The following is a 27,651-nucleotide window of genomic DNA, read 5'->3' as shown; positions in this document are numbered from 1 at the left end:
ACTGCGCTGTCAGCATAGTCCCCCGGCGCCGTCCCGGTGCGCCCGTGCCGCGTATGCGTGTGCGTGTGTACGTGTGAGCGTGCGTGAGAGGCTCGGCTACGCGGAGTCGCCCTTTTCCGTGTAGAGCGTCGGTGCTTTCGGGGCGCCAGCCACGGAGTCCTACGCGGGCAGCTGTGACAGCCGCCATCCTTGTCCTCTGCCGCGTGGAAATGAACACCGTCTCCTGTCGTTGTGAGGTTTTTTGGGTGACGGCAGCCAAGTGGAAAACGCTCTGAGAGAATTGTGGGGTCCAGCGGCCAGTCCCCTCGCCGGCGAGGGGACCCAGGGCAAGCCGTGCATCCACGAGCGTTGGGAACCACCAAGTACCCCCCGCACGCCAGGCGCCGGGCACGCTAGGAGGGGCCGCTACCGTTGCCCCGGTTGTGCGGACCAACAGCAGCTCAGGAGAAGGAGCGCCTGGGGTCACCGTGCCTGCCTCTGCCCGGAAACCGGGGATCCCCGCGCAGGAAGGGTGATGCAGCCAGCAGTCTGCGGCCCCCTGGCCCCCATCACAGAGCGGCTGCCAGGAGGCCGTGCGGGGGCGTGAGCAGCTCCACACCCCGCGGTCCCCAGCGGGAACCGTGCACGGTCAGGTGCAGGTGTAGCAGCTGCTCCCAGCTTGGGGCATCGCCGCGCAGCGTGTGTGCGGGCTCAGGGCACAGCGACCACGCGGTCTCCTCCACCGCTGGCAGCGACAGTGTTTACCACCTTGAGTCACAATTCCACTCGGGCTGTGAGAAAAATCGTCAAGAATTACGGGGTGATTTTAAACGTCTCTGGTAATGGCCGGAGGTTGTTTGTCCAACCACTGACACTAGGGTAAGGCACTCACAGAAGCACGTGCGGTGAGGACCCCGCGGCCTGCCGTCGCTGTGGCCCAGGCCCACCAAGAGGTCCGTCTCCTCCTGCTGCCGCTCCTTTGAGCCCGTCGCCCAGGCTCACCGCCAGGCGCCTCTAGTAGCACCTCTACTTACCTCGCCCCTGGAAGTCACCCCCACCCCACCCCAGGACAGGCCTCAGAGGGGCTGCACCCCTGCTGCTCCCTTTGAGCTACTGCCCCTAGAATCTGTGCAGTCCTGCTGTGCAGCCTCAGGCAACTCAGTCAGCCTCTCTGTTCATTAGTTTTCTCATCCAACAAATGGGATACTAATGCTCCCACCTCTTGGGGTGACAAACTCATTGATACATGAGGGGTATTTAGTTACCCAGTGACCGACCGCTGTTTCTACAATTAAAGGTGTCCTGTGGGATCCACCAGAAGGTCACAGAGCTGTGCTAGCCAGCCGCTACATTTAAGGAATTCTTCAACGTCTTGTCCTTTCCGCTGCGCTAACGGGTCATAGTGTAGACGTTCAAGAAATACTTGCTTCTTAACTGATTTAAGGCCTTGGGTCTGGGGGAGCTCTGCAGAGGCTCATGTCAGAATTTCACTGAGAACCGTGTCTTGGATTTAATGAGGCCCGGCTCGATGGGCTTCCCCGCATGTTATCTCTGCTCAGCTCTGCAGGAGCTGGACGTGTTCAGCACACCCGCCCACCAGCCCCCCAGAGTCCGTGGTCCGTTCAGTTTGGAGGGTGGCAGTGCTGTCCCTGACCACCGAGAGTGTGCAGAGATGACCTTCTGGGGCTCTGACCCCAGACACCCCACAGTGGGAGTAGGACTGCGAGCGCTACTTAGGGATATGGGGCAGGGCAGGGCAGGGCATGGCGTTGGCCTGTGTGCTGTCTCTGCGAGCTTGGTCGAGCTGCCCGGAGCCTGTGTTAAGCAGGATCCTGAGGCTCATCGGGGCTTGGTTGCTGCCCTGGGCAAAGACACAGTGTGTGGCATCTCAGCCTGGCGTCTGCCATGGCCCTGTGGCATGCAGGTTGCCCGGCAGAAGTGATGCAGTTAACCCCCTATGGGACAGAGTGCCCTGAGCACATGCGAGCCAGGGTGTAAGGTGTGAGCAGGGACCCTTTGTGGTGCCTGGCCTGTTGCAGGGGTGGAGAGTGTGTCCTGGGACTTACCTGGCTGACACCCCTCTTAGAATGGGTGTTGACGATGGCAGACAGAGACACCTTCCTGGTGTGCCTAAGCGTGTCACCGACAGCACAGCCTCTGACCTACTGTCTGTCAAACTGAAAATGAGTGTGACATCAGCTAAGTGTCACCCATGGGGTGGCCTCGAGATCCCTGCCCCGGCTGTGAAACCCCCTTGGGGGCTGTGGCCGGCATGGGGCGGGATAGAAAATGTGGTGCATCCAGGAGAGGCCGCTGTCCATTCTGCGTGCCCCTTCCAGGGGCTTCTTGGTGGTTCCCATGAAGGCCTGACGTAGACCCATCAGGCAAAGGGTGTGGCCGTGGAAGATGCAGATCTGGAGCTCCGAGGAGGTGTGCTGGGCTTCGGGCCTGCACATCTTCATCTGCACACGGTGTCCCCGTGGCCCCAGAGGGCTCCAGGCTGTGCACTGGCCTCGGGCAGCACACGGGAGGGACAGACCCGCGGCTCAGCCTGACTTTGTTTGGCTTCCAGATCCCTGCCCCCCGCGTGCCAGTGAGCTTGCAGCTCCTTGTGCTGGAGGGTGCTTCTCCCTGATGGAGGTTTTGGTTGAGCAGCGTTTTATTTAAAAACCTGTAAGGGGACATCTGGGTGGCTTAGTGGGTTAAGCGCCCGACTTCAGCTCAGGTCATGATCTTGAGGTTGGTGAGTTTGAGTCCTGCATCAGGCTCTGTGCTGACAGCTTGGAGCCTGCAGCTGCTTCAGATTCTGTGTCTCCCTCTCTCTCTGCCCCTCCCCCACTCACACTTTCTCTCTCTCTCTCTCTCTCTCTCTCTCTCTCAAAAATAAACATTAAAAAAATTAAAACAAAAACAAAAACACATAAGGATTTGCTTCCTGAGATAAGGAAATCATCTGAACTGAATTCACGACGTGACATGATCCAGTTGTGCCCTGATCCAGGAACAAATGACCATTGGAAACGTCCAGGATGATGTGCTGTGAGAGCCAGAGCCGGCCACACAACCAGTGTAGACCCCAAATCACAGAGCCTGCCCCCACGTGGGCCCTGCCCCGCCCCCCAGCCTCCCGTGTCACCCTGACCTATGAGCTCTCGTGGGCTCCTTTGCAGCCTCCGTGTCCTCCCCACTCAGTCTGGATTTCCCTGTTTGTGGCCTCCTTTCTCCTTGTTCCATCTGCACACACTTTGCTCTTGGCTGGGAGATTGCTGGATGGGCTCGGTGACGTGGGAATCCCGCCCACCTGTGTTGCCGAAATAACCCCACGTGCCACTCTACTATGGACACAGAGAAGACCTCACGTTGTGTTTCGATGGAAAATAAACGGAAGCCTCCAGGTGTGGACTTTCAGGCAGATACAGATATGGCAGAGGGCCTCTGCTGCTAGACCCCACTGATGTGCCTTTCTCAAGGTCCTATCTCCCTCTGAGCAAGGCCCCAGGTTCCCAGGAAGCAGCAGGGACAAGCCTCTGAACCCAAATTCGAGGCTTTTCCCAGTGCACTGGGGCTCCCTAACCCGGGACAGTCGCCGCCACCCAACTCTGCACCCACCGCAGGCCCTTGTCACAGCCACAGGCAGCCACTGCTGTGGAAAGTCAAGGATCGACGCCCCTTCGAGTGGACAGGTGTGGCCAGGTACGGCCCAACCCCTGTTAGGAAATTGTCCTCAACCAAAGCAGGTTCTAAGTCACTTTGCCAGAGGGGACTTTGTAGGCCAGTCTCACCGTGTCGGGAAGAAAGATCTAAAGAGGAGACACTCGCACCACCCCTGCCCTCCGGCTGCAGCCCAGAGGGGCCAGGCCCGGTGGCTCCGGTACAAGCAGGTTGTGGCAGTTGGAGCCTCTCCCCTTGGTCCTCATCTGGAGCTGAGCCGGGTCCCGGGGTGGCTAAACGTCATGAGCGAGGCTAAGTGGGCTGTGCGCCACCTGTCATGTGCTGGGTGCAACTGTCTTTCTAGATGGCTCCCAGAGCCACGCTGAACCCTGGCCCTGGGGGCCTTCTCAGTGCCCGTGCCCCGCGTCAACCTCCGTCAGACGTGACCCTGTGATAGGCTCCTCGCCCGGGGCTCTCCCCTCACGTCTGGCCCAGACAGGAAGCGGGTAGCTATCTGTGAGACATTGTGTTCACACAGAGAGGTTCTGTGCAGGAGCGGGGCCTCGCCTGACCTTTTCAATGAGCCGGCGGGTGGGGCGACCCCCTTCCTGTCCGTACTGCTGACATCTGAGGCTTGCTCCTTCTCCCGTGGGCTCCCCCACTTCCTGCTGGACCAGCAGTGCCCTGTCCTCTGCCACAAACTGCAGACCCACCCTTCTGAACGAGGAAGCAGGGTGGGCAGAAGCGGCACTTCGGGGTTGGGGGAGACATGCCCAGTGCACCCGGAGACCCAGAGCCCACGGGCTTGACGAAGCTGCCAGGTGACCATGACGAAAACTACTGCCGTGGTCCTTACTTATTTCCAGCTTTATGAGGGGTGGCCAGTGACCATGTAAGCCATAGTGACCTTTAGACGGAGTCCGTTTGTGCGGATTCTGCTGTTTCCAGTGCAGGCTGCAGAATAACACCGTCGTTCAACCTGGAACGGCGCCTTAGACCTGCGGCATGCTGTCGGAGCAAGTTCTGCGCCCAAAACCTCACCCGCGTGGAATCCACAGTGAGGCTGCAGGCAGACGCGCTGCCATGGTCAGCTATCTGTGGGCTCCGGAAATTCTGCACCAGCCTGCGTGCCGACTTAGCTGGATTCCAGTGCTGCTCCGGGAAGTCGCCCTCTCGTGCGCCTCCTGCTTCCCCTGTCCCACACAAGTTCTTTGTGCCCCTGTCACAGGGGCCGCTGGGCCGGGTCCTGGGCTTGAGCAGTAGGCTGCAGGCTCTCCGGCTAGTGTGCAGGATGCCGTGAGGCCTGGCCCAGGCCAGGAGGTGGAGAAAGGCCTCCCTGAAGAAGTGACATCTTGGCCAGGAAGTGAGTAATACTGGACTGGCCAGCAGACAATGGGAGAAGCATTATGGGGAGCAGCTCATGCAAAGGCCCTGAGGCCTGAAGGACCTTGGTCCATCCATTGGAGGAGCTCTGGGAACATGAGAATGGTCAGTGCCCACAGGAGGGTGGTGACAAGGCCCAGAGACATCTCTCCAAGGAACCAAGCTCATGTTGACATCGATCCAGCCAGCAGGACTGTCCCTCTGTCGCTGAAAGTACAGGAATGGTCAGCAATAATGGCCCTGTCTCTAGCATGTGGGAAGGCCTTGTGCCATCAGGGTAGGCCAGGCTCAGAGCATGGACAGCCTGTGCTGTGCAGGACTGAGCTCAGAGGGTACTTGGAGAGGAAGTGGGCTTAAAGGCTCTGCCAGTCAGACCCAGTCAAGAATTAGCGTCCATCAGAGGCCCAGACACTCATGGTTTTCTTTCCTCGTGGGCTGCTGGAGTCTGGTGGGGATGCTGAGGTCCAGGGTGGTGGTGAGGTCTGGGGAACCGTCTAGGCAGTCCCTGTGCTCCTCACAGATGCTGGGTCCCCGTTAAGGACTTGCCAGTTCAGTGTCCGTGCTGTTTCCACTGCCCCTGGGAGGTCTCCATACTTCTGGAGACCTTGCCTCCCATGGTCTGTGCTCAACGATGTGCGTCTCTGGGGCTGCAGAGGCTGAACCTGAGCACAGGTGGCACAGGTTTGATATCAACTGTGCAGAGACTCCTTTCTGCCATGAGAAGGGAAATGCGATGTGAGATCTGAAGGTCCAGCCCCTCCCCCGTGCAGGGTGCACGCTGCACGCGGCACAAATCGCCTTGCCTGGGATTCAGGAAAACATCCTGAATTTCCTCCCGCGGAGGAGAGCCGTGGCCGAGGCATTGTGCTGCCTGTGGGCGGCGGCCTCACCCTTGGGGACTCAGTGCAGGTCCCCACCTTCTGAGCACTAGCCGCTGTCACTTCCTGACGCCGGCTACTGCCACTGCCGCTCTGTGGGGCCAGCGGGCGCCCGGTCAATGGCAGGCAGGGTCGAAGAGCAGGGCACGCCAGGATGGTGGAACCTGCCTGTGTGCCTAGTCGTGTCACCTGTTTACACCTGCTTGTTTGCACGACCGGAAGAGCCGGCTTCGAGGCTGGTCCGCGCAGGTAGCGTTCGGCAGCTCCACTGTAATTTTCGAGCTGGAAGAGCTCCCGTGTCTCCAGGCTCTCTTGGCTGGCGTCTCAGATTGGGTCCTGAGTCTCTTCTGAGAAATCGTGTAAATGTCCCAGGATGCAAATTCCGCTGCTCGGCCAGGGTCTGGTTGTGAATCACGTGAGCGCTAGCAAGGCGCTGACTCAGAAACGCAGGAGCCCGCGGACACCAGGGCAGGGGCTGGCGCCCAGCTTCACGCTCTCCGCAGTGACACGCGCAGCCCCGACCCCAGGTGCCCAGAATCTCGCAAAACCTTCTTGCTTCCTGGCGATGCCTCCAGGGTGTGGCTGCTCCCAGTTCACCCCAGACCCCGATCCAGGACTCGCAGCCTGTACACTAAGCCACCTTTCCCATCAGTATCTGGCTCAGGGACCCGGACGGGTGCCCTCCTGTGTCCATGTTGGGCAGGGGGGGTGGACCTCTGTGTGTCTGCTGCCCGGTGTCCTCGCTGACCTGGGCTGTGGTGGCCGCGGGGATGCCCGGACCGCCTCCAGTCGGGGGTGCAGGCTGGCAGACCAAAGCGGATGCTGGGTGGGTGGTGCTGCCTGCCCTCACATCTGCCTGCACATCCCTCCGTCCCTCCTCCCTCCCTCCCGCTGCCTCTCTGTTCCTTTCTCTGTGCCTCTGACACATGGCACATCTTAAATATTGATAAACCACCCAGCACACAGTTTTCTGTGCACCGAGAGACAAAGGTCTCTGCACGTTGGAAACTGAAATCCCTTTTTCCGAGCACGTGACCGCTGGTCCCTTTAGGTGTTGGCTGATGCGCATGGCTGCATGAGGCAGTTTGCACCGAATGACAGCCGCGTCCCTCTGCTCTGCCCGCAGATGAAATCATGCACCAGGACATCACCCCGCTCTGTGCCGCTGACATCCAAGACCAGCTGAAGAAGCGCTTTGCTTATCTGTCCGGTGAGTGCTGGGCCGGAGAGAGGGAGGGGCCGGGGCAGAGCCAGGCTGTGACCAAGGGGACCTAGTCCACATACTGCGAGTTGGGCACGGCCTGCTGTTGATTCCACCAAGGGCCAGGAGACGCTGTACGCTGCCCGGGAGGAGGGGGCTCAGGGCTCGTTGGCCAGGGGCTACGGGAAGAGACGGCCGGAAGTCAGTCCTGAGAGGGACACAGCCCAAGAGCTCCTGCCTGCAGTCTCCAGAATGTTCCCTCAGCAGGTGCAGTGGGAAAGGGCACAGCTGCCCTCATCCTTGCAGCGTCCTGGGCCAGGGACCTCCCTAGTCCAGCACACCCAGCTTCCGTGGGGGAGGCCCCCGAGCACAGCTGATAGGGGCGAGGGGCTGGCTCTGTCCCACCGGCCTGTTCTGGGGCCCCTGTGTCCCTCGGTCCGGGCTCTGTCTCCACCCTGTAGGATGACCTGCCATCCTGTCTGGCTGTGGTGCACGACCCCAGCCACTGGACAGTGCTGGCACATCCTGGGTGCTAAGGCTGCGATGGCACCTGTGGTGGTGGCCGCCCTCACGGCTGTACAAGTACCCCTGTCAGGACCAGACAACCTGCCCTTCCCAGGCGCTCGGCCCTACTCACAGGCCCTTTCCCCTCCTGAACCCTGAGAGCCAGCCCCGTGCCCCTGGGGCCACCCTGGCCCTTCTCCCAGGGACCGGGAGCCACGCCTCAGGCCGCACCCTAACACGTGGCCCTGGAGCTCAGGCAACCCGGGGGAATCGAAGGTCATCAGCAGGATGTGGGGCCTCTGGGGGGCTTGTCCACAGTGAGGCACATCGGTCACCGCGAGGAGGGAGGGGTGTCCTTCAGAGAAACAGGAAGCCATCTACAGCACAGGGGTTGTGGCCCACGCCAACAAGACATTCAGTCAAGGGTCTGCAGGCTCCTTCCATTTCCCCAGCCCATCCATGCCTTTCAAGACCCCAAGGTTCACAACTTTAGTGCACTTGTGACCCAGACTAATGACCCTGACCTTCCTCCAGGTTGTAAGCCCACCACCTCTTGACTTGGAGGAGGCAGAGCCCCAGGACCTCTCTGGACACACCTTCTCTCTGTCATTCAAATGCCAGCCAGTGTTTCGGGAGGAGACTGTGCAGGTGTGAGGAGGGTCCTACTTCAGGGCTTCCGAGATCATCCTGGGTGGGCCTGTCCTAGCCGTCTGGGCCTCACAGGGACCGGTGGACCTGAAGGATTCCCAAGATGAGATTTGGCTGAGTTACACTGACGGGGGATCCATCCCAAGGCAGTTCTGCCCCCACCTCATGTCCTACCCACGATTCCTCCGAGGATATGGGTGCTGGCTCAGGGTGAGCCCACCCCCGCCCCATCCATGGTGCACAGCCCTGCTTGCCAATGGGGACCCTCCTCCGGCTCCTGCAGAATTAGGTCTTTGGTGTAATTCCATCAACGTCCATCGATACTTCCTGTGCAGGACACACCTGAAACACGCTGGGGGAACTGCCACAAGGGGCCGCCCGCGTGCGCATCAGTGTGTGCACTGCTCACGCTGCCCCCACCTTAGCCCAAGACACCCCCTTCATTGATTTGCTGTTAATTCCGGCGGGCAGGGCTGGGAGGGGAGGAGTTCAGAAAGTGTGGCCAGTGGTTCTTTCACCCCACGGAGCGCTGGCTAGACGGGGGCGTCACTCACACATGTGGCATCTCAGGGCCCCTGCGTGCCGCTGGCCGCTCCTCCCGGCAGGGTGAGCCTCCTCCCCGCAGGGTGGGCCTCTGCCCACAGGGTGGGCCTCCTCCCCACGGTGTGGGCCTCCTCCCTGAGGGTGGCCAGGGTCCAGGAGGGAGCTGTGAGCAGGGAGGGTGGACCCCACCGTGTCTGGCAGCCCGGCCTTGGGAGCTACATGGCACCTGGCCTACAGCCGATGGGCCAGGACAGGTGGCCAGGACAGGAGAGATGGGTCCCACCCATCAAGTGGCCGTCCACAGCCGCCCAGGGCGCCGACTAGCAGGCAGACATGGAACCTGGGCCCGGGTGATTCGGGCGTGTCGTCAGCCCCTGCCCTGTCCACTGCTTCTCCAGACCGCTTGTGGGACATGTCAAACCACGTAGGCCCCAGACTGAATTCAGCCTTCTGCTTGAAGCTCCCATCCCCAGGTCCTGAGCCCCACACCCTTTTCCTCCTTGCTGTGTGTCTCCGCTCAGAAGTGTGCTCTCTGCTCCCTCCCCTGCCACACTGCCAAGGGGATGACCCCCTTAGACCCAAACTGTCTGAAGTGGTTCGTCAGAGACGCACGCAGAGCCTTAGGGCCTCTGGGGTAAGAGACGGAGCGTTGTGCGGGGTTTAAAGCGGCTCACGCATTTACAACGCGCAGAAAACCATACTTTGCGGTGTTAGCCTACTCGGCGCAGTCTTGGTTCTGTACAACTATGCTCATTTGGGAAGCAACGAGCCACGTGGGACTGGCTGCCCTGCGGTGGCAGAGTGACAGGTGCCTGTTTGTGCGCGCGTCACTCTTCTGCACACGCCAAGCGCTCCCACTCCTTCCCTGATGAAAACCACGCCTGGGCTCAGTGCTGCCTTGCTCTCTCCCCAGGTGGGCGCGGGCAGGACGGCAGCCCGGTCATCACCTTCCCAGACTACCCGGCCTTCAGCGACGTCCCCGACAAGGAGTTCCAGAATGTCATGACCTACCTCACCAGCATCCCCAGGTGTGTGTCGCTGTCAGATGAGGAGGTCCTGCCAAGGGGGCCCAGGGTCCCGCCCAGGTCACACAGCCCACGCGGAGCGGTCAGGGCCAGGGTCCCACTGGACCCTTTCCCCGCTCCCAGCGTCCCACGTCTGTTACACTGGCAGGGCTACACCGAGCAGGAGGGACACACAACAGGGAGGCCGCAGGGCAGAGGGGGTCGTGAGACCCTCTGGGGCCCGGCCCATTAGTCCCCCTCGTGCTCCTTGTGGCGGGACAAGTGACCCCAGAGGCAACTCCCCTGGCTGTTGGTTCTGTTACCGCGAGCAGAGCTGGGTCCCACCTTCCGGAAAGGCAAGGAGACCTCGTTTGTACCTCAGTGGCTGCGCCGGGCATCCTCCACATCCAGGAGCCGAGAGGCAGACGCCCCACCGCTGGGGGGTCAGCTCTGGGGTGTCCACGGCAGCCCAGAGGTGGTGAGGACGTGGCCCTCACACCCTGACAAGGAGCCAGCACCACGTGGCGTTAGGTGGAGACAGCCTCGCGGGTGACCTGGTTCCTCAGGCAACATCAAGGGCGATGGGGGGGCTCGCCGTAGTGTGGGGGCCCAGGCTGCCACATCCCCGGGGGACATCGTGCTCATTCATTAGCGTTGCTAAGGACAGGTTTCTGAATTTGTGTGGTTTATTGCTCCGCGAATTGTCTAATCCAGAGAACAGACCAAGACAGCAAGTTCAATTGGCTTGTTCCTCTTGCGTGAAAACTGCCAACGGCGATGACCAATCAGCGCTGGAGGGGATGAGAGGGAGGTCGTAGGTTCTTCTAGAACCCGGCAGAGGGGAAGGGAGCACTCTTCAGGGACGTGGGCGCTGGGTGATCATCTGGCAGGAGAAAGATGGGGTCACATCCTGGGTCGCACAGCATCTGCCGTCCTGTCCTTCCAGGCACCAGGTTCTGGGTGGCCGAGTCAGGTGTGGGGACGGCCAGGCCCCGGGAGACCAGCAGCCTTCCTTACGGCCACTTGGCCAGCTGTGCACCCTTGAGGGGCTTCCTGGTGGCAGCTGCAACACGGCGAAGCATCTCTGTGTGTCTTCCCTCGGTCTCAGGATGAGAGACAGGACGGCCATAGTCAACCCCATGCTGCCGTCAAGGTTATGGGGCACGAGTAAGGTCACCACACAAGGTGGTGGGAAGATGCTCCCTGTGGTGAGGCATTGAGGGGTGGCCCTTCAGGAGGGACGCCAGGACGCTGGGACTCAAGGACATGGGGACCCAGGACAGGACAGGTGTGGAAATGCTCAGGGCTCCAGGGGAGGGGTGCATGGGGACCAGCCAGCAGGACGGGGCAGCGACTGGAGTGTGAAGTGACTGAACCTGCCAGTGGTTTCAGGGAAGAACAAGCTCAAGGGATTTAAAAAGAAAAGGGGGGACGCCCCATGCAGTCTCTGGTCTCCCAGGTGGGGGCTGTCCTGAGTCCGGGATGAGCCTTGCTGCTGCAGTGACCGCTTAGCGCAGGGCCAGGACCCCAGGGGACTCTGTTTGTTTCAAAGTCAACAATCAGTTTATGTCTGGAAATGTCAGCACCCAACAGCCCAGGCCTGGTGCAGAGGTGAGCCATGTCCCCAGGCCACAAGCAGGCATGATGCTGGGGTGGGGGCAGCCCTCTCAGACCTTCCAGGCTTGCACGTCTTTTCCCCTGGAGGTCTCTACCCTCACTGAGCCTCAGACCTAATGGCCTCAGGGCCTTTGCACTTGCTGCCCCTTGGTGGACCACCTTTTCATATTCCAGGCCACCTCCTCAGGGAGGCCCTCCATCACCCACACCTAAAGAAAGAAGCGAAAACCAGCTCTTCCCCCACTCAGGGCCACTTGCCCACCAGGCTTCCTGGAGCTTTCCGAAAAGGTCGTAATTACAGCCTCGTTTTGGTCTGTGTCTGTGAGAGCAGGCAGGTCCGGGACAGCAGGCACGTGCTGCACAAATACACTTCATTTGCAGACAAACCACCCTGCTTTGCAGACTCCCTCCTATGATCTCTGCAGCCCCTTCTCTCCCCTTCGATGAGGACTGTCATCTTTCCATCCTTTGTCATCCCCAGCAGAATGAGCTCCTTTCACAGGCCTGGGGCGTGGCTCATGTGGTTCACGTGCGAGGGCCGAGGGAAGGGAGTGCTGTGGCTCTGTGGCTCCGAGGTGGTGTGGAGCTGGCCAGGAGGCCGGTTTGCACATCTCCGTTTCCGGAGACGAGGGTGCACAGTGGGCACAGTTTATTCATGGTTCTCCTCTTTCCGGATGAGGACACGGAAAGCTCCGGGGCTGGAGTGGTGGATCTGGACCTACCACACCCCGCGTGCCCCTTCACCCACAAATAAACCCCCACATAATGAAGCCCAGCGTGCCCTGGTCTCAAAGGACAGCTGAGAGACCCACGGACATGAGGGGCCCAGAGAAGAGCGGTCAGGTGTTCGGTGCACGGGACAGGATGCATGGAAGTCAGAGTGTGAGGCGGACACCCGCACCTGGGCCTGGAGTCTGGCTGCCTCCACGTGCTGTCAGTCCTGACCCCAGGGTGCCATCGGGGGTGCCAACTCTGAAGAGCAGCTGCGCCCCTGCAGAGAATGCAGCTCTAAAGGGAGGGAAAGTGTGGCCCTCCTTCAGAGCACAGAGCAGCTGCTCGGTGCTCATTAAAAATGTAGGGCAGAAACATGCCTGTGGGGAACGCCAGGGCCCTGTGCCCACATCTTCAGGATGAGGGCCAGCTTGGCACCGGGGGAGGTCCGTGATGGCTGAGAGGCGGCCCTACTGTGCGAGCCCGGGGGAGCCAATTGCTGCATTCTCCCGTGGGCCCTCCCCTGCGTGCCGGGGGAAGGGGCACCACCCGCAGATCTCTGTTCTCACCCTTGGGGTCGGAGATGGGTGGCCCCTTCCAGAAACGAGGGAACAGCCCCCACACAGGTGACAGGATGGGATTACAGCCTGGTGTATCCCTTTCCATGTCTGTGCCTGCGGAACGGTCAGATCCCCCACGAGGCCTGCTTCTCAGAGATGTGAACTCAGTCTCTAAACCAAGCTTTAACTCCGTCTTCTAGAGCAACATGTTCGGTGCTGACTTGACTTCCCCTGTCTTATGTGAGTGCAAATGGAGGGAGCCATGGCTGAAGCTGAGAGGTGGATCGTTACAGGCCCTGTAGAAGGCCAGTAGAAGGCCCTGTAGAAGGCCCTGTAGAAGGCATTGCGACAGGCAGGCTTTGTCCGTGTGTGTCAGATGTATGTGGTCTTTTGAAGAAAACAGTGACGTGGAAGGACGCTGTGGATCGTGGGAGTGGTCGGCCAGCGCCCAGAGGTGTGGCGGTGGCTCCACGGGCCACCCTGTGAGCTCTCGCCTAGGTTGAGGCCCTGCCCCCAGGGTGGCCCTGTGACCTCTGCACAACAGAGAGGAAGCCAGGCAGAGGCGCCATGGGCAGGGCACCCCGTCGCTGTCTGTGAGAAAAGTCTATGTTCCGGACACACTCAGACCCAACAGTGAACGAAAGGAGTGAAGTCGTGTCGCTTGCGTTCTCAGTAATGAAGTAGGTTGTGCACAGGGGTGTGGATTGTGGAAAGGGAAGAAGGGGGGGAGCGGCCCAGTTGTGGGCTGGGGCCCCCTCAAGAGGGGTGTGGTTGGTTCTCGGTGAAATGGGGCAGCAGGCCTGGGGGAGGGGCTGCAGTCCCTGCTGGAGACAGCAGTGCCGTGGGCCCCAGGTTCGCAGGGAGCAGTCACCTGAGAAGGGAAGGTTTGGGCATCATGGGCATTGTCAGGTGTGGAGTGGGGGCGAGGAGGGGAGCCCCCAGGTGTTCCAGCTGGAGTGGCCGCCTGCATCCTGTGGGCCATGTGGGGCCTGCAGCTGCTTAGGGACTGGGCCCAGGTGTCCTGGCTGCAACAGTGCACGGTGTGGTGTCCCAGTTTGTGTCCAGGCTGTGACAGTGCATGGTGTGGTGTCCCGGCTTGTGTCCTGGCTGTGACAGTGCATGGTGTGGCCACCTGGCTGCTGGGAAGGATAGTTAGAGGACAGGTTGCTCAGAGGGAGTCTCCCGGCCGCGGGCGGTTGAGACTGTGGTAAGGACAGCTCCCGTGGAGGGTTCAGCACAAAGAAATGACCATTGGAGCAAATTTAACAAAAACAGGAGGAGTGGACTCTGAGAAGAGGCAGCCACCTCCTCAGGGTGGCGCTACCCCGCGGAGCAAAGGGATGGGCCAGTGAGCTGGGGGGAGGGACGCAGTCCAGGCCCTCCCGAGACAAGAGAATAACCACACGGTTCTGCTGGAGAAACTACATCACAAAGGCAAAGAGGAGTGGTAACGATTTGATTTCTTTTACGTGTAACCCTGTCTTTGTGCACTGGCTCAAGTCCATTACCGCACATACCATGATCTGGGTTACAGGCCTGTCCAGGGGGCAGATGCCCCAGGCTCTGGTGCTGACCTCTGGGCCCCTCTCCTTCCCATGGTTCCTGACCCGGGACCCCCTTCCCCCTGCATGCTTCCAGACCCTGACCTCCTCCCCCTCCTGTTATTCTAGACCCTGACCTCCTCCCCCTCCTGTTATTCTAGACCCTGACCCCCTCCCCCTGTGGTTCCAGACCTTGACTCCCCTCCCCCTGTGGTTCCAGACCCTGACCCCCTTCCCCCTGTGGTTCCAGACCCTGACCCCCTTCTCCCTATGGTTCTAGACCTTGACTCCCCTCCCCCTGTGGTTCCAGACCCTGACTCCCTTCTCCCTATGGTTCTAGACCTTGACTCCCCTTCCCCTGTGGTTCTAAACCTTGACTCCCCACCTCCGTGGTTCCAGACCCTGACCCCCTTCTCCCTATGGTTCTAGACCCTGACCCCCTCCCCCTGTGGTTCCAGACCCTGGACCCCCCTGCCAAGCATGCCCCCATCTACCTTCCCTCCCCCGCTGGTGGAGCTGGTTTTGCCCAACCACACCATGGCACAAGTGGTTTCCTCACCTAGTGTGATCCTACCCCTCTCCGCAAATGGAGTGCACTTCACACAGACACATTCACATGTGTGTGTGCACTCACACATGCACACGTACACACGTGCACACTTGCACAGGGTCTCACAAGCAGAGTTGCCAACATCAAGATAGATTTCTGGCTTTTCTGTGAAAAAACCCGTTTAGCAGCCGTGAACTTTCATTTCCAGGTGGCAACCGTGCAGGAGCGCCTGTGCTGGGCCCTGGGGGCTCTATCCACCCCCCACCCCGCCTCAACCCCGGGGTTCAGAGGACCCCCTTCCTCCACAGCTGCCGTCTCTCATCAGCGCAGTTAAATCATAATTCAGGAGCCCTTAGAGTTCATTTATGCGGACTTTCCCTGGACCCAGTTCCACTCACCGAGCTGCTGGGAGACAGAGCCTGTCCCCAGCTGGCTTCCACGAGGGGCACACGCAGCCTCTCCCACATGCACTCACACACACATAAGTGCACATGCACACATGCACGCACACGGCCCATGGACCTGAGGAGGTCTGGAACCACCTTACTTCCTGCTGCCATGTGATTTCCAAGTGGATTTCCTGTGACGTCTGCGTGGGAAGCGTGTGTGTGTGTGAAGATGCGCGGGACAATTCAAGATGCGCACGCGGAAGTGACAGCTTCCGCCTCCCCCCTGCCTCCTTCCCCACAGAGTTAGTTTGGGTGACGTTGGGTCGTTCTCCAGCCGCGCACCCCTGCCCCACACTGGGACATGGCACCGCACTCTTTCCCGCTGCGCACCCCGCTCCACACTGGGAGCACAGACTCACCAGTCCACCAGCTCCCATCCAGCAGCCTGTCACCCACATCCTTCCGGGCGGCCCCTCCGAGCCTGCGCTGCCACAGCTGCATCACACCCTGTTGTGTAGACGGGTCAAGCCTACCGAGCCGAGCACAATGTCGTCGGCTCTCCATCCCGCTCGGGTTCCCCTATGATGAGTAGCCTTGCTCCTGGTGTAGCTGGGTTGGGTGTTCTGAGGGGGACCGCCTTGAGGGTGATGGATTTGTCACACAGCTCAGCCGCCGCCTTGTCGAGAGGTCCTCCCCCCAGGCCATGTGATTAGCAAGTAAAGGGCGTTTGCTGTCCATGACTTTGCTCAGCCCATTGTCCTACGTGGTCTCAAGATCTGGGAGCCCAGTGACCACTGTCTGCCATGCTGGCCTCCTCCGCACGGGCCCTGTTTCTTCGTGTTCCTGGCCACGCACTCCTGGCGGGAGCCAGAGGCTACCTGTCCCCTGGAGCCCTCTTCTTTGTTGTAATGACCTTTCTCTGTCACTGCCATCCGGTGTGATAGCTGCTAGCCACGTGTGGCCATTTAAACTGAAAAATTAAAAGGAAGTAAATGGGAAAGTTCAGTAGTTGGTTGGGCTCCCCCCCATATTTCAGTTCACGTGTGGCCATGTGGGCACTCGGGTGTGGACCAGTCCGCCTGTTGGAGCACACGGGCCATGGTGGTAGGGTCAGGACAGCAGCGGCTCTGTCCTTATTCACAGAGAAAAGGCCAAGAGACTATTATCCTGACGCCATGCCCAAGAGGAGAGACCACAGCTCTGCCCTTACTTGGAAATAATGACATTTTGCTATGAGGGAAGCACGCTGAGGTGTGGGTCTGGGGTTGGGAGGCCATTCCTTCACGGCTGTCATGGAGCCCAGGCTGCACCCTGCCAGCGTGTCTGCCCCTCACGGGGGGAGGTGGTGTAGGGGACACACAGTGCCCAGGAGCCTGTGAACTAGCATTTCAGCCCCTAGCTGGAGAGGAGATGCCTGAGGCTGACACGGGGAGGCTCTGGGCTGGGAGCAGAGAGTCAGGACACAAGAGTCAGGCCAAGTCCTGGACCCCGGTGATCGAGGTCTGCAGCATGAGCCCAAGGCAGGTCATGAGATTCCGGAAGGTTCTCTGCATGGGTCCCAAGGTGGTGGCTTTACGCCCCCGGGGAGCAGTTCACTCCCTGATTGCAAAGAACTGGCTGACAGTGTGCATCTTTTTTTTTTTTTTTAAATGTGTTTAAAGGATTTATGTGGTTTATTGGGGGTTTAATAGCATTTGAAAAAAATTTGGTAAAATATTCATAACGTATAATGAACCATCTTTACTATCCCTAAGTGCACAGGCAGGTCAGTAGTACTAAATACGTACCTATTGTGCAACACGTCTCCAGAACCTTCTCATTCCCCGATGTCCAACACCAGGGGTCTGACACTCTAGGAGTCCCCCAGGAGTAGGATCACACAGTATGTATCCTGCGTCTGGCTCGTCTTCCCCAGCACGAGGTCCCCCAGGTTCACTGTGGTGCAGCCTGCGTCACAGTCTCCTCCCTTTCCAGGCAGATAACAGACAGCGCCCCTCTGTCTGGATGGACCACGCTGCATTGATCTGTTCGTCGGTGGGTGTAGAGAACTTTCTGAACGAGGCTAGAAGTCAGGCTTCCTCGTGCGTGCCCCCTGTAGGCTCGTGGAAACCAGGCGGGTCGAGGCCTTGGTTATCCCTGCGTGTTCTTGGTCCTATAGCCACAAGCACAGATTCCAGGCGCACTCACAGTGATTCCCCAAGATGTCATGACTTCGGTTTTCTGTGTTTGTTTTGTCAAAAAAAAAAAAATGCAAAGGGGAAAAGCTTGAATATAAGGAACATAAAAATGCAAGATTTCAGGCTCTTCAGAGAAATTCCTGTGTGGTTTTTTTTTGTTTTTTTTAACGGGCTGTTCCTTTGGTTGTGATGGAGAGGTGATGTCACTGCTTTGTAGCAAAGGGCCCCTGGGCAACACCCGCACTCCTGCAGCTCATGCCATGCGCCCCTGCGCCTCAGCAGCCCTGACAGGATCCGGAGCGACTCTAAGAACAGATGGGTTACTGTGTGCGGGAGTTTTTAAGAAGCACTTATAGGTTTTATTCAGTGGTTTGTTTTGTGGAATGACAAACTGACCAGTGCTAGAGAAACACATCACAGAAATGGTATTTGGACAAACGTTCGAATCGTGAGAAGAGAGAAGAAAGAGCGAGGAAAGAAAGGTTCGGATGGAGAGCTCAGGGGACAACCTGGGCAGCTGGGTCACAGGGGCAGGGAAGGCTGCCCATGACATTTCAACCTGTGTCCCTCACAAAGGAAGACAGGGCCTTATTCACATCTGCTAACTTGCATAGACCAGTGTCAGATGCAGGGTGACAAGGCAACAAGGCAGTGCTGCGGGGTCCAGGGGGCCTGGGGAGGGGGTGGCTCCTGCTGGCCACTGGGTACCTGCTGCCCCACCCCCAGCCAGCCACCGGTCAGCCCCCTGGGCCAGCCCAGCCCTCAGGGACCCGGGGCCCCTGCCGCACAGGGACAGGCTCCGCCTGACAGGCCATCCCACCACAGACCGAGGAGGGCCGGGAAGGGTGCCAGCCTGTGGCTGCCTCCTACACAGGGCCCATCCACCCCAGCCCTGGCACTCTGCCCTGACGCTGGCAAGGCATAGCCACGGGCCCTTTGCTCCAAGAAGGGGCCTCCTCACCGTCCTCCAGCTGCGGGCCGTGAGCCCCAGGCCATGCGGGAGCTGTGGGTGCACAGAAACACCCTGTCCGCCTGTTTTGGCTCCTAAACTCTGTACCTTCTGTCCTTCCGTGGACATTACACCACGTGAGGCTCCCTGGCCTGCTGTGACCTGCGATGGTTTGCACTCCAGAAAACCTCGCTCCCAGACATGGACCTGACTTAGCAGTTGGGACCCACAGGCCCCGGGGTCCTGCCCTAGGGAGCAGCTGGTGCACCCCCAGCAGACACACGGGTACAGGGCCGGGGCAACGCTCAGGGGGCTCAGGGGCTCTCCGCCCCAAGGTGGGGAGGCCACACCTGCACCAGGCATGGGGAGCTGCATGCCCAGTGCCCACCCCCCCTGGGCACCCAAGCCTGGAGCCCCAGATGAAACAGCCCCCCCCCATATTGGAGGCATCATTTAGTACATACACATCCATTCTTCTGGCGTAGAGAGGGGCACGTAAGTGAGGCCACCACGTGAGAACAGCAGGGGCTGCTGACTCAGAGCTCGCTGTAGCAGGGCATCCACCAGGCCACTGCCACGTGAGTGTGGCAGAGACCAGGTGGGTGGGGCAGGGAGAGCTCAGGGTAGAAAGGAGGTGGCTGGGGGCAGGGACCCTGGGGAAGGTGCTGGCCCAGGACAGCTGGGGGGGGGGGCGTGCTGGGGAAGGTGCTGGCCCAGGACACCGGGGCAGCTAACCAGAAGCAGGTCCAGGGATGGGTTAGGGAAACACACGGGGCTTTCTCTGGTTGGTCCCAGGTTAGAAGCAGGACAACAGTTGGGGAAGCTGTCCCGCCCTCAGGGGCAGATTGCCCGGGAGTGGGGGTGGGGCATTGGCTTCGTGGACTGTTGCTGGAGACAGGGCCCACCTTGCTCACCTTCCCGCAGGAGCGGCCTCTCGAAGACGGCGCAGCCGACTGGGCTGCGGCTGACACTGTGGGCTGGTTTCCCAGGCTGCTTGCTGCGGGTCACGAGTCAGGATCAGACACCTGGCCAGTGACCATCTGTATATGCAGTCTTTCAGTGGCAATAGTGACAAAGTTTACCTTCTTTAATTCTTTAAAAAAATGTGTTTATTTAGAGACAGAGAGAGAGAGAGGCGCATGTGTGAGCAGGGGAGGGGCAGAGAGAGAGAAAGAGAGAATCCCAAGCAGGCTCAGTGCCGTCAGCAAGGAGTCTGACTTGGGGCTCAATCCCACAAACTGTGTGATTGTGACTTGAGCTGAAATCAAGAGTTGGGCGTTTAACCGACCGAGCCACCCAGGCGCCCCTCTTTAAAGGGGTTCATAATCACAATTGAGACAGTTTCGCTGCTGGTAGAGCGAAGACTGAAAGCTGGTAGGGCTGGTGGAGGGCGGTGGATGGTGCTTGAGAGTGGGCACGGGATCAGGGCAGTGACCCCGGGGAAGGCAAGGCACTGGCACATGTCAGCAGGGGAAATAGACACTCCGGTCCTCACTCGGCGCAGGAGCACCATCCCAGCCCTTCCAAACAGTGGGGTCACTAACTCCCGATTTAAAAGAAAGGAAGAGAGGTGAGCCCACAGCTTCTCCGTAGCTGATGGTTTAATACCGTCTGTTTCTCCGGAGAGCCCTCAGAGAGAGGAGTCTCGTCGGGTCACCCCCTGTCAGGCAACGCTCCTACTGGGGACAGAGGTGGGGGGTACTCTCCCAGAGGGGACACAGTGCCCAAAAGGACCAGGTCAGCCCCTCTCGGGGGATGCTCCTGCTGGGGGCAGCGTGGGGGGGGGTTCTCTCCCAGAAGGGGCAGAGTGCCCAGCAGGGCGAGGCATGGCCTCCCGTGAACCCTCCGCTCCCTCCCGTGGTTGAAAATCGGGACTGAGCTCCAGGGAAGACAGATAGGCGTTGGCACGGAGCAGGGGCTTCCTCAAGACCCTCCCATCACCTGGGTTTGGAGAGAGAAGCCCCCTGCTTGGTTCCCATGCTCTGAGCCCCTCAGACCTCCCAGTCCCTGTGCCGGCTGGGGCCCCATGACCGTGGCCGTGGCCATGGCCGCAGATGAGAGGGGGTGACGGGTCCCTGGAACCTTGCGCGTGGCAGCCCCTGAACTTGGGAGTCCTGCCTGGGTCGCAGGCAGCATTCACCTCTGGCCACAAGAGGGCGCCAGTGGGCAGAGCGCGTTCTGATAAAGGCACCCCATGCGCCCCAAACACATGTGTGGTCAGCGCAGGTCACAGGCTGCCCTGGGGACCTGCCCTCCCTGCGCTGTGTCCCAAGAGCCCTGCCGCCCTGTGGAAGCCACCCAGAAGAAGGGGATGGGGCTGGAGGGGGGGACCGGGGGCAGGAAGAGGGGTACCCAGTGGGGTAGGAAGGGCTGTGGGAGGTAGGGGGGATCAGGTAGGGGGTGGGTCCAGGGTCCTGGCGGGGGTCTGGAAAGGGGGGGACAGGGGACGAGTTGGGGAAGGAGCAGAGGAGACGGGGACGGGAGGGGTGGGAGGGGTGCCCCTCCAGCTGTCTCAGACATGAAGCGGCCCTATCCTTCTGGTGCCCCAGGACCTCTTCCCAACGCCCTCTCCCACACATGGCACCAGTGCGCACCCCCTCCCGCCCGCATCACTCTCATCGCCCCCTCCCAGCCGCATCCAGGGGCTTCCTCCCACTGACATCACCTGTGAGCCTGGGGTCAGCTGATGCCCTGCTCTCCCTCTCTCCCTCCCTCATCCTCCCTTCCCTGCTGACCCCGACCAAGCCCAGGTCAGACCCTCCTCAGGGCTCTCCCAGGACAGAGACCCAGGCCCGAGGCAGCCTCCGCGGTCACAGAAAGTGCGCAGGGTGCGTCTGCAGGACCAGCCCGCAGGTGTGGCCCTGGACCAGGAGCAGCTTTTGGGAGCTCGTGAGAAAGGGGGCCTCACTGACGCCTCCGGAGCCCGAATCCACGTTTGAACCAGCTCGGGGGTCTCCTATGCACAGGGCACTTTGAGAAACGGCAGGTTGTGTCCTAGGGAGGCACCGGCCCCGCCCCTCCATTGTCCCCCACCTGTAATCCTGGTTTCTCTGTGTGTCTGCACCTGCCCCTGCTCTGTGACCAACTGCTATAAATAGGCGAGTCCCTGCAGAGGCCGGGAACAAGATGGGGCTTGGCCGGGATCGGGACAATGACAGCAACCTCACCCTTGCCTCTAGACTGTTCTCGGGCTGCTCCCGCTCCCACCAGTGATGGAGAGCTTGCACCCGCGTGGCGAAGCTGCCTGCAGGGGCCACCCAGGTGTTGGAAAGGGCACCAGTGAGTGGCTGAATCCCAGAAACAAGAGTTTACACGAGCTCTGTGACTGTGCCAAAAGTGAGATCATCTGCCTCACTCAGCTGCCAGGCAGCTGGCCAGGGCGGCCCCTGCGAGCCAGCTGTTCCGGGGTTGGAGACCAGTGCCTGCGCATCTGCCGGGCCGTGGGTGCCCTGTAATGGGGACACTTCTGTGTGGCTGCCAGCCTCAGACTATGCACTCTGCCTTTCCCACCACCACCACCTTCGGTGCCACCAGCCCAAGGGTGGATTCTCAGCGATCCAAGCATGACCCGCCCTGTCCCCCGGGCCTGTGAGGTCAGAGACCTGTGGGTGGGGGCTCCACTCAGTCCTTTCCTGAGGGGGCACAGCCAGACCCTCCTTCTCAAAGTGGGGGTGGAGCTACAGGACCCTGCTGGCCTCGGCCGCTAGGGCAGCCCCCGGGCAGCAGTTGTGTGGGCACAGTGGAGGCCAGAAAGGTCTCCACGTCCTGAGGGTGCTTCTGCTCCCTAAGTCTGTGCACCCGTGGGCCAGTGTTCACTGATGTGGTGGTGGACAAAGACAGGTGTGCAAGAGGGGGGTCCTGGGCCCCCGGCCGGGTCCTGGCCTGTAGGTAGCCTCACTGTCTGCTTCTGGGGTCCAGTTTCCCTCAGCACGCCCCCCTACACCTGGGTGTGGTGCAGGGGCCCCGTGTAGGAGGCAGCCTGGGAAAGAGACGGGTGGGAGCGTCTGCTTCCTCCCACGGGGCAGACTTGGCCTGGGAGGCAGCCTGCAGGTGCCTGGGAGCACCCAGAGCCAGACCACGGGGCTCACCCACTCCGCGTTGTGCTGTGTGAGGCTGGGCAAGCGACCCAGTCTCTCTGTGCCTGCTTTCCTCCTCTCTGGGCTGGAGATATCGTGGTCCCTACCTCATGGGGCTGCCGTGAGGAGTTAAGGACAGGGATCTGCCCATGGCAGCCCCAAAGCACAAGAAATTCCCCTCCCAGAAAGCGGGTCCCAGCCTGGCCGGGGAGAAGGGGGCCAGTGGCTGAGCACATGGTGGCTGCAGCACAAGGAGCGCAGAGCAGTGTTCCAGTCGATGCACAGTTCCTTCTACGTTTCATGTCCAATAGTAATTTCATTTTTTTTTCAACGTTTATTTTTGGGACAGAGAGAGACAGAGCATGAACAGGGGAGGGGCAGAGAGAGAGGGAGACACAGAATCGGAAACAGGCTCCAGGCTCTGAGCCATCAGCCCAGAGCCCGACGCGGGGCTCGAACTCACGGACTGCGAGATCGTGACCTGGCTGAAGTCGGACGCTTAACCGACTGCGCCACCCAGGTGCCCCAGTAATTTCATTTTTTTAACCTGAGCTGTTTTTTGTTGTAGTCTTATCAGTGCCTGCTTGTGATGCTGGTCTCCCATCACAACCGTGACAGTGTGGAAGGGACACCGGGGAGGCATTAGGACCACCCTGCCTTGCGTGGCCAGCGCACTGGCCCTGCCTGTGCCTTTGTATTTGCATAATCGCGAACACACCGCTGAGGGCATTGGGGTCGCCGTGTGGCCAGCACAGTGGGCTCTGCATCAGGAATGGGGTATGTTTGGGCCACAGGAGAGAATGCTCCGGGTTCAGAAGCTCAAACCAGTGGCATCTGAGGGCTGATGTGGAATGGTGCAGGGAACCTACCCATCGTGGTTGACAGGATGACCCCACCGGGATCAAAGCCCCGTTTCAGGGAGAAGGGGAGACCCTGAGTCGGGCCCTGGTGCTCTCGGGAACAAGGCAGTGTGACGTCCATGTTTTCCAGGCACTGGGTGGGTTTACAGAAACACCCCCATTGAACCCTCCCAGCAGGGGACGCTGTTTTGGTGCCCATGTTGGGAGGGAGGGAAGGGAGATGATTCGTGGGGCCTTGAGGGGGCCTGGAGCCCTCTCCTGCCTCCAGCCCCTGCGCAGCGCCCTGCCCCTCCTGGCAAATGGCATGGATCTGCCAGTGGCTGGTGGCGTGCACAGTGCAGACAAGTGTCGCTGGGCCCTCCGTTCTCCTCCATGTCAGAAAGAGCCCAGGCAGTAGTCTGAGCTCAGGGCTTCGGAGGATCACAGGTGGACCTCGTGGAGAGGCTGGTGTTGGAACGTTGAAGGAGGGTGTGTGGGTGGTCGGGTGGGGGAGTCTCAGCAGAGCACGTGGCGTGGATAGAGCTCCAGCATTCCCGAGACACCGTTTCCTCCCATCCCGGCCGTGGGCCCGGCTCCCCCGGGACAGAATTGGGACCGCCTCCCACTGACTAAGGGCTAGGCCAACACAGGCCAACACCTGCTTGGGGCCACGCAGAGAGAGCGCGTGCCCAAGACGGTACAGAGCTCTGGGCCCCCGCAGCCGGCCCTGGACACAGCTTGGGACTCAGCCCGGGACCAGGGCTTCTGTCCCCACAGCTGCCTCACTGGGCTGCCCAGCCTACACCAGGCATGCTGGCTGCAGTGTGTGGGGAGCCCAGGCCCCTGGCACTGAGGCTCAAGTGACAAACCTTCCCGGCAAGAGAACTAAACCAGCTCAGAAACAGTGCCATTGGGGGCGCCCCATGCCACTCGGAAACACCGTCACGGGTCTCTCGCCGTGCGAGCACACAGGGGCTCTCGTCTCCATGGCACAAAGGCTGCTCTGAACGAAAGCTGGCGTCTGTGCAGATTGCTATAAACGGGCGGGTGTGGGTGAGGACACAGAGCCAGCAGCACCCCTGTGCATGCATTCTGTGCGTCACCATGACCCCCTTTGGGTGTAAGAGGGACACGTGGGCATCATGGCCCAGCCAGCAGAGCACTTCCAGACAGCACCGTCTGCGTGTGCTCCGTGTAATTCTGATTTCCTCCAAGACCCGAAAGTGGCCTCCTTGCCTCTGTTCACGGACTTGCGATTCAGCATCAAGTCAGCACCCTCTTCCCTCCGTGTGGATTGGCTGGCGGCCACAGCTGCACAAGCGGCTTGGGCGGGAAGTTCCCCGGCGGAAGCGGGCCTCCCCATTGGACGCTGTGACTCAGGTTCCTGCGCTGAGCTCAGAGGGCAGGATGGGGCTGTCGTTGCACAGTGTCTCGGTGTCATCTTTATCACAGATGCTGCTGCTGCAAGGAGCCATTTCTTGTCTCCTGCTCCCAGCAGATGCTTGTGAGCCTGTGGATGCCTCGGTCTTGTCCCAGAAGCACAGCAATGCCGTGCAGAAGGACTTTATAACGTAGACACACACGGTGGCATCAGATGCCAGGACTAACCTGACGTACGGGTCACAGCACTTGTTTTGGAGGGCTTAGCCAGCTGGTCAACTGGGAAAGGAGAACCATTGGCTCTTATGCTGGAAGAGAAGTCTTCGGAAAGGGGCGGGGGGGAGGTGTCTGCCAGGGTCTCTGCCCTGTGCGGTGGCCTGGGCTGGGCTGGGAATGAGCGGCACACAGGAAGTACCTGCCCGTCTCCAGACAAGAGCAGGTTCTAGAAGCTGCCTGGACAGGGCTCCTGGAAATGCCGTGTTCTATGGTGTGCGGATGCTGACTTGGCCCGCAGCTTACCGTGCAGCACAGAAATGGCACAGGAATTCTGGGAGGAGCCATCTGATTGTAAGGTTTGCCCAGAGAGTTCACAAAAGCCTGTGGCCTGTGCACACTAATTGTAGATCTCTCTCCTCCTCATTTCAGCTTGCAAGATGCTGGCATTGGGTTCATCCTGGTCATAGACAGAAGGCAGGACAAATGGACGTCGGTGAAGGCGTCGGTCCTGCGAATAGCCGTAAGTGTCGGTGCCTGGGTTGTGATGCCCTCCTCTGCTCGTCCCCTGGGCCGGGTGACCACCGGGTGACAGCACTGTCTCTCTTTCCTACCTGTCCATCTGCCTGGTGGTGGTTTGCGTGCTGCTGGCCCGTGCCGTGCGGTGCTCCAGCCCGGCTGCCTGCGGCAGGGCCAGGGGGCACTAGGGACCCATAACCCCTTGGTCTGTTTGACTTGTTGGAGCAGGTGCACATGTGTGTGCATGGTGTGTGTGTGTGTGTGTGCGTGTGTGTTCTCAAATGACTTCACTCTTAGGGGGCCTGTGATCATTTAAAAACAGTTCCACCAGTCTGTTTCTGACTGTGGACTATGTGGGATGCTGAGGATTTAATGTGTCTTCATTCTTTTTTTTTTTTTTTTTTTTTTGGCAGAGAGAGATTGAGAGCACTAGAAGGGGAGGGGCAGAGAGAGGGGGAGGGAGGGGGAGGGAGAGAGAATCCCAAGCAGGCTCCACACTCAGCCTGGAGCCTGACTCAGGACTCAATCCCATGACCCTGGGATCATGACCTGAGCTGAAATCAAGAGCTAGACGCTCAACCCACTGAGCCCCCTCAAGCACCCCTAATGTGTTTTCATTCTTTTTAATACTTATTTGTTTTTGAGAGAGAGGGGGGGGGAGAGAGAGAGCGTGAGCAGGGGAGAGACAGAGAGAGAGGGAGACACAGGATCCAAAGCAGGCTCCAGGCTCTGAGCTGTCAGCACAGAGCCCAACGCGGGGCTCGGACCCACAGACCACGAGATCATGACCTGAGCCAAAGCTGGATGCTTAACCAACTGAGCCCCCCAGGTGCCCCAATGCGTCTTCACTCTTACATGCAGCACAAGCCCCTGAGCTATGGGACGTCCAGGATAGAAGGGAATCTTCAGGCTACAGGTTTGAAATTGTATTGAACACCCTTTTCGAATTGACTTTCTACTTTTCAAAAGGGCCATACTCACCCCTTAGTTTTCCTGCTAAATGAGATGCCTGGGCCTTCCTGGAGCCCACCCCTGCATCTGGCCACTGCCATCTTACACGCAGAAGGACGACAGCTCTGTGGTTGTGGCTGTGGCTGTTTCCACTCCAGGCCACTGCAGGTCGTGGCCTGCAGTAACACAAGAGGGAAGGGGCCTACCCACGAGCTCCGAGTGGAGCGCTTGGCCTGCCCTCACGCCCGGCAGCCCAGGGACTTACGGCAGCAGGGAGACCAGAGCACCCGCGGCCAGGTCGCTGGCTGGGACGACTCTTAAGAGCCCAACCCCCAGTGGAATGAAATTCTCCTAAACTCTCGCTCTGGGTCTTGTATTCAAACCATCTTTGCCTCCCGGCCTCCGAGAGGCCACTGTGCCGTGGCTCTGGGTGGGGTGAAGAACCAGTCCCTCCCCCCAAGATGGCTCATCGTCCATGGAAACAGCACCTAAGGCTTGCACCTGCTCGATTGCTACACTTGCCATCATTCTGCAAACCTGTCCTTGGGCCGCGGGGGGCGCCCCTTGTCTTTCTGAGAAAGTATCTCCCTACACCGCTTGGTACACCTCCTGTTCCCTGTCCCTTGTTATAGAATCACCTTTCCTTTAAGATCCCGTGAGGCCTACGAGTCCTTTTGATATGCCGTCAGCAGTAAATAGCCAGCATGTCCATTTCATTATTTTAAATTTAAAAATACATTTGCATGTGATGTCACATGGCAGGCTAAATTAAGAATTAAATTGTAAGAACCAGTGGGACAGATGCACAGTAGACTTAAGACAAATTTCTTAAGGCAGTAAGTCCGTCCTGGGTCGAATGTCAAGATGTAACTTGTCAAGTATGTCATTGTTTATAAGACTGTTGGGGCGCCTTGGGGGGCTCAGTCGGTTAAGCATCTGACTTCAGCTCAGGTCATGCTCTCGAGGTTCATGAGTTTAAACCCCAAGCTGGGCTCTGTGCTGACAGCTTAGAGCCTGGAGCCTGCTTCAGATTCTGTCTCTCTCTCTCTCTCTCTCTCTCTCTCTCTCCCCCCCCCCCCCCCCCTCCCTCCCTCCCCTGCCCATGTGCTCTCTCTCTCTCTCTCTCTCTCTTTCAAAAATAAATAAACGTTTAAAAAAAGAAGGTAACACTGTTGCAATAACAGTTTTCCAATCTAAATAATCTCTCCAGTTCTTTTACATTTGTCTACCATGGATCTGACTCCCGCTCAGGCACGTCACCATGTGGCAAGTGCACAAGTCAGCCTCTTTGCCGTGATGGTCATGGGCGTCTCCCCTGTGCTGGGACCTGCCCTTCTGCCCCTCTGCACACACGCTGCTCCCTGGAAGGCCTCGCCCCTGCACGGCAG

General features: G+C 59.6%; 1 protein-coding gene across 13 annotated transcripts in view; it reads left to right on the top strand.

Annotated features, from left to right (window-relative positions):
• MCF2L (MCF.2 cell line derived transforming sequence like) overlaps positions 1–27,651 on the top strand; it is a 133,103-nt gene that overhangs the window by 71,451 nt on the left and 34,001 nt on the right. For all 13 annotated transcript variants that reach the window (XM_040487031.1, XM_040487026.1, XM_040487027.1 and 10 more), the window contains 3 exons: positions 7,018–7,101; positions 9,701–9,815; positions 25,226–25,316. In XM_040487031.1, coding sequence (XP_040342965.1) covers positions 7,018–7,101; positions 9,701–9,815; positions 25,226–25,316 — 290 coding nt within the window. The remainder of the gene's footprint in view (positions 1–7,017; positions 7,102–9,700; positions 9,816–25,225; positions 25,317–27,651) is intronic.

Source organism: Herpailurus yagouaroundi, unplaced genomic scaffold, assembly GCF_014898765.1.
Source record: "Herpailurus yagouaroundi ecotype Mexico unplaced genomic scaffold, PumYag 164, whole genome shotgun sequence".
Classification (NCBI taxonomy): domain Eukaryota; kingdom Metazoa; phylum Chordata; class Mammalia; order Carnivora; family Felidae; genus Herpailurus; species Herpailurus yagouaroundi.
The sequence above is the reverse complement of the archived record's forward strand: the minus strand, read 5'-3'. Positions and strand labels throughout refer to the sequence as shown.